This window comes from Pteropus medius, unplaced genomic scaffold (genome assembly GCF_902729225.1).
Source record: "Pteropus medius unplaced genomic scaffold, Ma_sr-lr_union100, whole genome shotgun sequence".
Taxonomy (NCBI): domain Eukaryota; kingdom Metazoa; phylum Chordata; class Mammalia; order Chiroptera; family Pteropodidae; genus Pteropus; species Pteropus medius.
In genome coordinates this window covers 1780838-1790314 of record NW_024349799.1, presented here as the reverse complement: position 1 = coordinate 1790314, position 9477 = coordinate 1780838, and the positions used below count along the sequence as shown (strand labels likewise).

The window sequence follows — 9477 nt, the reverse complement described above, 5'->3', positions numbered from 1 at the left end:
AATAACGCAGCCTCTTCAGGGATGAATGAGTCCTAGTTCATTCTCACAAGGAAAGAACCATGACAGAGGAAGATAAGGAGACAGTGAGAAGAAGCAACCACAGAGATGCCGAGTAGGCTGTGTGCGAGAGAAAGAGAGACAAACCCATTACAGAGAATCAACAACTTTATAAAAAAGTGTGATAATACCACTTGCTGAAATATAGAAAGTGGCATAAATTCATCCTCTACACCTTATCTTCCTCACTCAATTTTCCTATCCTTCGGCAGCCTTGAGGTGTCTGAGATCCACTTTATTCCACACTTATATTTCTACCCCGATTCTATGGTATGTTCCATTAGTACTTGAGTCTTTTTGGATACTAAGAGAGGTAGACTGGGGGACCCCCACGAAATCATTAATTCAGTCGACACCTGCTGCATTGATAGATGTATGGGTCCTGCACCATGCATGAAGGAATCGAAGACAGAAATGAATCACAGCAGCTCATTCTTTCAAGGGGTTTGATTCATTCTGAGAAGCAAGGTGGTATAGGGCAAGGGCATGGGATTTATAATGAGGGCTGAGTTGAAATCTTGCCTAGACCACTTATATCTTGGAAGTGGGAAATCACAATCTCACTAGCCTCAGTTTCTTCATCTGTGAAATGGAGTTAATGATACAACCACCTCGCAGGGGGAGAGAGCATCAGTCAGGTGTCAGGCAAAGGTTTCTTTCCATCATCAACCCACTGTTCTGATATCTCTACTGAAGTGCCTTACTCCTCTCCCTAGAGTTCCCTCCATTCTGTGACCTCCCTCAATGGCTGTGAGGAGTAAAGGACAGGGGAGAGTTCAAAAAAAGGTGAGGAAGGAAAATGCCTCCAAAACTGTATTCAGATGCCAACTTGAAGGATTTCTTCAGTGATGGCCTCATTAAGACTATTTGATTCATTTCTTCTCATTCAGTTACTCTTCGAGTAAGATTATCAGAGTTTTCTTCCCCATGAAACTAGGAAACAGGAGCTGTGCTCACCTCTGCCCCATGGCCCTCTTGATAAACACTTCTAAAGCCTCTAAGTGCAGTGTGAAGCTGGCTGATTAGTGCCATAATCATGCGTGTGCTGGGCAGAGGTCCAAAGGCATGCAGAAGAAATTAGAAAGCCACACAGCTCACTCTCAGGCAGCAGGCAAGGCTTGTAAAACGTATCAATTGAAGTTAGAAGGGCAACTCACCAAAGTGATTGAAGAGGTTATATGGCCAAGGATGGGGGAAAATAGTAACAGATCAAATAACTGTCCATACCAAATTCACAGACAATATGGCACACAGAATTGCTTAAATCAACAAAGAACTTTCTCCAAAATATACCAAGCAGCAGAATTTGTTTGAAACTTAATTAGCTGCCAGCACCTCAGAATTCTACAAGGGTGTTCGAGTGTAGCACAAAGCTAACAGGGAGGCATTTTTCAAGACTTCAATTCTCCCCATGTGTAACATATACACACACCTCTTGATCAGCTCAGTAGCTACAAGTTTTAACCATAAGTTCCCATTTCCTTATCAGGAAAAAACCAGTTTTCCAGGAATACTCTTTCCACAAAATTAAATATAGGGGTGAAAGGGGTTAAATATTTGGTGACGGAAGGAAATTTAACTTTGGGTGGTGAACACACAATGCAATATATGTACAACATACAGTGGAATTGTATACTTGAAACTTATTTGATTTTATTAATGTCACCCCAACAATTTTTAATTAAAAAAATGCTATTACAATCAACTAAATTCTCTTGATTCTGCAATTCTCAATAAACAGTTTTAATTCATATTATAAATAACTTTTTGCTAACCTATTATCTCAGAATGTATATATATATATTTTTTTACCTAGAATCAAAAATGTTACTATCACTTGGGAAATCTTAGAGTCTTAATTATAACAAGAAAGTACTTACTGACAAGGTAAGTTCGATTTCTTTATGATTGTAGTTTTTAGAAATCCTTTTCTTCAAAGCTTTTACTGCATCTTTTGGCCTACAGCAGTAAATACAGTGAAATCATCAATTTAGGCATAGCTGAAAACACGTAGCCTCTGAAAAGCAATATCCATTGCAGAAAGAGGTTCTGCTGTGTGACCCTGGGTGACACATCTCACACCTGTTTCCTCATACATCTAGGCAGACAATAACACCTTCTGAGAATCAAATATTTACTATAGCACTGTTTGCAATAAAAACTAGAAACTTAAATATCCAATAATATTAGATTGAATAACTTGTGGTAATCCCTATTAAGAAATAATCTGTGGCTTTTCAAAATGTCTTATTAAATGGAATAACAATGCCTTGGAAAAAAGGTTCATCACATGTTAACAGCAACAAAAGTGGGTTATGATCAAAACTCTAAAAAGTTAACTATATACCATATATAGTTATTATATACCATCGATCAAATATAAAACACAGGGTGATCTCAATAGATATAGAAAAAGTATTTGATAAAATCCAACATCCTTTTATAGTAAAATTAAACAGCAAACTAGGAATAGAAGAAAATTTTCTCAACTTGACAAAGGGCATCTAAGAAAAACCCACAGCTACTGTCAAACTTAATGATAATAGATCATAAACTTTTCCCCCAGACCAGGAACAAAACAAGTATGAATGCTCTTGCTAATTCTATTCAGCACTATTATTAAAGTTATAGCTAGGACATTTAGGCAAAAGAAAAGAAAGAAAATACATCCAAACCAGAAAGGAAGATGTAAAAGTATTTCCATTTGCAGATGATATATTTCATGGAGAAAATTCTAAGGAATCCAAAATAAATTATTAGAATAAATTTAAGGATGTTATAGGATACAAAACTTAGTACACAAAAATTCATTATATTTCCATACACTAGTGATAAACAATCTCAAAATGAAATTTAGAAGATCCCATGTACAAAAAAAAGTTAACTATAGTTTTGTTGGGTGATGGAGTCATTTGTGATTTTTTATCTTACGTTTATCTGTATTTTATCAATTTCCTCTGAGAGTCATGCATCACTCATGTAAATCTTGAAAAATGTTTATTTAAAATTAAATTTTAACCATTCCCATACACACAAAAATTTACATATGAGGACTGTCTAGAAAGCACTGCTACACATGAAATATACTCATATCCCTCTAACAATGCACAGATCCAGTTTACAGGAAATGTAATTTCCAAAACAATGAAGGTTACCCATTTTGATTAAAAGACTCCGGTATTTCCTGATCATCCTATAGGCATGAGATGTACGAGGAATTATTACTAACTAGGTCAGCTTCTGACAAGCTACAATTTTATGTTACAAAAGGAAGAATTATGCAGTATTAAGTAGAGGGTCAAAATTTACTTTGAGATGGTCAAAAGGTACAAACTTGCACTGATAAAATAGACAAGTCATGGGGACATAATCTACAATATGGTGACTATAATTAACACTGACGTACAGTGTACTTGAAAGTTTCTAGGAGAGTAGACTGTAAAAGTTATCATCACAAGGAAAAAAAGTTTTTGAAACTATATGAAGTGAGGGATGTTAACTAAACCTACTATGGTAATTGTTTACAATATATGTATGTTAAGTCATTATACTGTATATTTTAAACTTATACAGTGCAGTATGTCAATTAGATCTCAATACAACTGAAAAAAAGATACCAATCTTTTTTACATATTACCTTCCAATTTTGCTTGTTATGATTGCCTGGGTAGATTTCTATTATATGATAATTATATAACATTACATATGCTTACATGGAAGTGTAACTATTATACAATACATTAGATAGAGATATCTCTTTCTAAAAAAAATCTTAAATAAAATCTAGAATTAAACTCTTGGAAAGTTTAAAAGAATAAAGATACTGTTTTAAAAGGAAAAGAGTTTTTACTTTGAGATTCTCTTTTTGTATTATCAGTGAAGAAAAGGTTCACAGAATAACCAAATATAGTAAACGAGGTTACACAGAAAGCAACATAAACACTTTAAAGTACTAACCAAAAGCACTTTCATTGATATGGTCAATAATTAAGTGTAATGTTTCCTTCACCAACATAAACAACACTAAATCTTGTGCTATTATCACTTTAATATGTACAATAAAATTAACAGACTATATGGTGGCATTTGCATAGTGTAGTGGTTAGCACATCTGTTTTACACGCAGAAGGTCCTGGCTTCGCGCCCCAGGTGGAGCCACGGACCATGCCCTGGTGAACCAGGCCCCTGGAGTATGCAGGGGGTGCCAGGCCAGCCCAGGGTGCCGGGTGTACACTGAGAGCCTGTGGGAGGAGACGCCCCGCCTTCAGAGATCTAGTTCTGGGAAAAAAGGGAACGTGAAAATATCTTCTATAGGGTCAGTGGAAGTGGTGGTGGGAAGGATTAAAGAGGGGGAAAAAGAAAATTAACAGATTTATAACCCTTATAACAATCTATAATTCAGATTAAATTCACAAAATAGTTGGCCTCAACAATTTAAAAAAAAAAAAACAATTCTCTTAAGTTTAAAAGTGTAACAAAAGAGAGTTCATTTAAGAATACAGCATAAACATGGGCAAGCTGGCATTCAGAAGAAAAAAGTTGTCTTGTGACAAGGAGAGGAAAAAGATTGCTAGATTATTTCCTGGTTACAATAATGTCAATTGCTCAGAGACAGGTCGCCCCGTTAGTTCACTAGCTTCTTGATTATATTTTTCAGTTACAGGAACATAAAATATCAGCAATCAGAGCAGGGGGAATTCCTAAAGAAAACAATCTCTCCTTTAAAAAAATCGGAAAGAACAAGGAATTTGAGCCTCAGAGATAAAATCTGAAACAATTAAAGGCAAAGAGAAAAATTATAATGGATTCTCAGACATTCCATATATGCTGAAACAAGCAGCTCTAACACTTCAATCTGACATGTCTTCAAAAGGCAGCATATACCTAAGTGGTGATGAAAACACTCTTTCAACAAGAAAACTAAAGAGTTTGCAAAAGACATTGTGCCGTAGTTCTGATGCTTATCAGAGGTAAATGCAAGAACCACACACTGTACTCACCCATCGTTGGCAGTGTTAATAATATCACAAATGTGCATGAACTGGCCCCAATCTTCAGTCTGAACGCCAGCAAATGTAGCCTTTTCTGCAAAGAAAAAGCTGTTGTGTTGACTCTGAGCTACAACAGAGTAAAAAATGTCTGGTCTTTCTAAAATAATCTGTCTGCAGGTTGCTAGCAAGCACCATTACATTTATATTACCAAAGGGCAAAGAACTTTTTTCTGAGCAATTCTCAGTAATTCAGGAATCAATCAAAACCCAAGTTCAGAGTGCTGTTGTAGCAAGAGTAATGAGTGACCTATTAATAAAGACTGTAGACACAACACCTGGCTGTAGGGCTAGGACAGGCCCATTAAAGCTCCGTCTGCCTGGTTGTTCTTCAGGGACAAACAGGTACCTACCTGTTGAGCAGCCACCTATAAGGTGAAATACATAGTGCTGAGTATGAGTATTTTATATAATTTCATTTAACCCACTGTTATAGAAGGAATAGAAGTTCAGAGAAATTAAGGAAAGTATGCAAAGTTACACAGCCAGTACAAGGTACAAATGGCATTCAAATCTAAGTTGTCTGATGCCAGTTTTCAGTTTTAAAATCATTTCTTCACCTAGGGCATCGAGGCGTTGAGGAAAGGGGATCAGAACTACTGAAACTGTCTGTCCTTTAGCAGTAGAGCAAGGTCACTCCCAGCACCTGTACAAAGGTACACCAGGCAGACTCGAATGCTCTTATACCTACAACTGCATCATTTAACAATCAAGATATTTCTCCCTCTCCAGACATTCTCAAAAATACAAAACGCTCTCTAGAAAGGGTAACAGAACACTCAGCCTGAATGAGCTTAACATTTTTATTACAAGAAGATCCCTCAGCATGAAAATACCAGGTCCTAGTACAAAGGAAGAGAAAATCAAAAAGATAACAAAAGAATATGGATTTGGTTGAGGAAACTGTTACTCATCTAGGAAAAGAACTATTTGAATTTGGCATTCAACGGACAAAGCTGGCCAAACTTGTGTTGTTTAGGTATATACTAGTGCTATTCCTTTTTCCAGACTCCTTGCTCCTCGTTCCATGCTCTTCTTCCCATCCTCCTAGAAAACTCCTTTTCATAAGTTTTGGGTGTTTTTCGTTTTTCTTATATTGTAAAGGGACCATATTATAGTTACTACAAAATTGTGTATGTCTTCCCTATAAGATTGCACATTCCCTGTGGGTTGAGACCAGGTGTTACCTTTGCCTGGTTCAGGTCCAGGCATAGTTAGCAGTCAGTAAATGTTTGCAACATTAAAGCATTAATCAGCCTATGTAATGCAGTCTGAATCCATTTCTACTCAGAGTTCATTTTAATATCTAATGAGATAAAGCCAACAGTTTAGAAAGCATTTCATCCTCAATGATAGTTACTCTCGCACTTTTCTAAAACGTGGTAACGAAGTGGTTTCATGTCACACAGCAGTTAATTGTGCCATAACCCAAACTCTAAATCTGAGCCTCCTCACTGTAACTACCAGATTCTCCCGACTTCTTCACCTCACTGTACTTAGCATCAATATGCACTGATGCCACACCCGGTTACCAAAGGAGATATCAGGGAGAACGAGGAAGAACGGAGTTGGTGCTGGTAAAAGTCACTGGCTTCTGCACACAGTATTCAGAGTACGGTCACAGGAGAAACGAGTTAAGCAGATCCCCGCATGGTCCTTAGTGTTTTGAGAAGCCTCTGGTGACCTCCAGATCGCTCCTCTGCTTCCCTCTTCATATATTTTCATTCTTTTTGTTTACCCAGAAAAAGTAAATCAGGTGGTAAGGGCTGAGTGCCAGAGAGAACTGGTTTGAAGAGGCCTGGCCCTCACTGTGAGGTCACATCACTTAACCTCCTTGACCCTTCTTTTCCCCTTCTGTAAAACGGACAGAACAATACTATGCTCTCGAGCGAACGCACTTTACTAATAACCTTCCCCTGGCCAAGAAGTTTACGCCCTCTTCTTGTAGAGGCCCCGACACTGCACACCTGAATCCCATGCTGTGGCTCACCTGCTCGGTTCCACTCCCCAGGAGGCATTAAAAGGGAGGCATATTTTGAGGAAGGGGTTAGTAGGAGGAGTCGGCCATAAAGAAATGCCTCAAAGGGGCTGGGTTTGGAATGCGGGTGCCCTGGGAAAGTCGCAGGGGGAAGGGGAAGAATTGCCTCAAACTTGACCAACAACGTCCTCCTCTGGCCGTGAAAGGAGTCAAACCGGAAGGGTACCCCGACCCCCAAAGCCTCCGCGGGAGTCTTCCCCCGCACCTCTTTACCTATGAGGTGGCCCACGGAAGTCGCATAGGGATCCCGGTGACTCTTCCCAAACGCCATGGTAGCCCCAGGGAGCCGGGCCCAGGAAATCCGCCTCCTCAGCTCTCGGGCTCCCGACTCCACCCGCTCGGTGTCCCTGGCTCCTCCTCTTCGCCCGAGCGCTTCCCGGGCTCCGGGTGGAGGCTGCGCGTCTTGCCCGGCCGCTACGGGGCGCCCGGCACCCGGAGTCCGCCGCCGGGGCGGGGACACCGGCGCCCACGCACCTGCCACGCGCCCCGCGGAACTGGCGAGGAGGCGGTGCTGCACGCTCCAGGTGGGACCTGCCTGCGGCTGCCGCAACGTGGAGCCCGCGAGAGGGACACGGGGAGCGGGCTCCGGACCTAGGGGGGCCTGTCGCCCCCGCGGAGCTGGACCGCCCCGGAGCCACAGAGTGGGAATTCGAGACACCCGCTCTGATCCCGCCGCCTACTGGGCAGATTGCTGCCTTTCTCTGCTCCTCTTGCACTACTTAGTAGAGAAAAAAAAAATAGAGGGTTAATAACACAAATCTCGGGATTATTTTGAGAATTAGGGATGTAAACCGCTTAGGTCGGTGTCTGGCATCCACAAAATAAATCTTCAACCACTGAATGAATCGAGTAACCAGAAATATTTACTCCCACCCCCACCCTCGCCCCAGAGATCCGGGAAGGGAGGTGTGTCCCTTTAAAGCTGCAGGTGATAGAGGGAATGGCTTTAGGTTTAGGGGCCTCCCCGGCGCCGTCCTTTGTCTCGCTCCTGTTTCCTGAGGGACCACAGTGCGTCGCCAGGCAAGCTGTCGGTTCCTAACCCATCCTCTGGGAGCCGTGTTTTCCAGCGCTGCCGAGAAGAGAAAAGGGACTTTCTCTCTGCTCAGGCTTGGCGCGATTCTGGCCTCAGGACAGCTTTGGAATGTAAATCCGAGTTTGAGCAGTCTAACCCCTCTCCAGCTGCCCTTTCAGAAGCGGAATTTATTTCCTGTTGTGTGTGTGTGTGCATTCAATTAACATTTGGTTACCGATATTAATCTCCAACGATGCCGGAGCCTGCTGGAGTGGGGTTCTCCAGGTGATGGCAATTAGCTGTAAGGTGGGATCCCCTGTGCCTCCAGATTTGCTTCCTGCTATCAACCTGGGCCCAATTCCACAAGCTCTTCTTTGGCCCTGGAAATGGTGACAAGAGGAATCAAAGGGGGCGTGGTCTGACTTATGTCCTTAGTCTTATCTATATTAAAATGGAAGTCAAAACCAACTGCAGTGGTCGCCAAGAGGCTTTTTTTTTTTTCTCTAATTCTAATTTTCCTTGACCTAAGTGACCTGGAATTCTAAAATCTGGAAAGAAGCATTTTGTTGTGATGGTATTTCTCATAACAGGATTGGTCCTACCTGTAACCAATATTCTCTCCACTGCATATCCAGGGTGAGTATTGATTTCAGATGGTGCCATTTAACAACATCCTTAGTCATGACTACAGCCTCTGCTGAGGCCGTTGAAAACCTCTTTTGGGACATCAGCAACCTACTCTCTATTCCATGTAATAGACTCTAGCAAAATATTTTGTCTTCTCTGAAGCTTATAATCAAGCAACCTTAAGGAGAAAGTCAATTTTAGCTCGGGCTCCTGGTTGGTGTCAGTGGCCTTTCGTCAGGGAATAAGAACTAGGAAGGAACCAACCATCCAGACAGATTTTTTTAGCATAACTGATACTTCTTATGTGAGAGGTTATTTTGTCTTTTCTTGTGTTTTAGGACTGAGGCACTTAGGACAGGAGAAATGGCACCAGGGAGCATGTTCAGGACGTTATGGCTGGGTAAGCAGAACCAGGTTGATGAGTAGTACCTGGTTCTATCTCAGCTATGCCTGAGGAGCTTTTCCCTCCGTGTTCCCACTATGGTGTTGTGATGGCCACAGTCTTCCCTTTCTGCACTCTGCCACTTTCTCCATGATCCCCCGACTCCCCAGGGAGGAAGTCATCTCAGTCAATCTTAACATAGTCTGGGAGCAGGATACTAGAATTCATAGCCAAGTTAAGGTGAGAGAATGGACAGAATTCTGGAAAGAAACAAGGGTAAAATTTCTGGGTACCAGGAGCAAAATCTCATCAT

At 41.1% G+C, this 9477-nt stretch overlaps 1 protein-coding gene across 2 annotated transcripts in view; it reads right to left on the bottom strand.

Annotated features, from left to right (window-relative positions):
• The window catches only part of TOM1L1 (target of myb1 like 1 membrane trafficking protein), a 48615-nt gene extending 41101 nt beyond the window's left edge, over positions 1-7514 (bottom strand). The window contains exons 1-3 of one of the 2 annotated variants that reach the window (XM_039885691.1): positions 7357-7514; positions 5058-5142; positions 1938-2016 (exon numbers count right to left, since the gene is read on the bottom strand). In XM_039885691.1, the coding sequence (XP_039741625.1) occupies positions 1938-2016; positions 5058-5142; positions 7357-7414 (222 nt within the window). In that variant the 5' untranslated portion in view covers positions 7415-7514. Of the gene's footprint in view, positions 1-1937; positions 2017-5057; positions 5143-7095; positions 7235-7356 lie in introns of those variants that run through there. The other variant, XM_039885692.1, reaches the window with a different exon arrangement.
• Positions 7515-9477: the final 1963 nt, after the last annotated feature.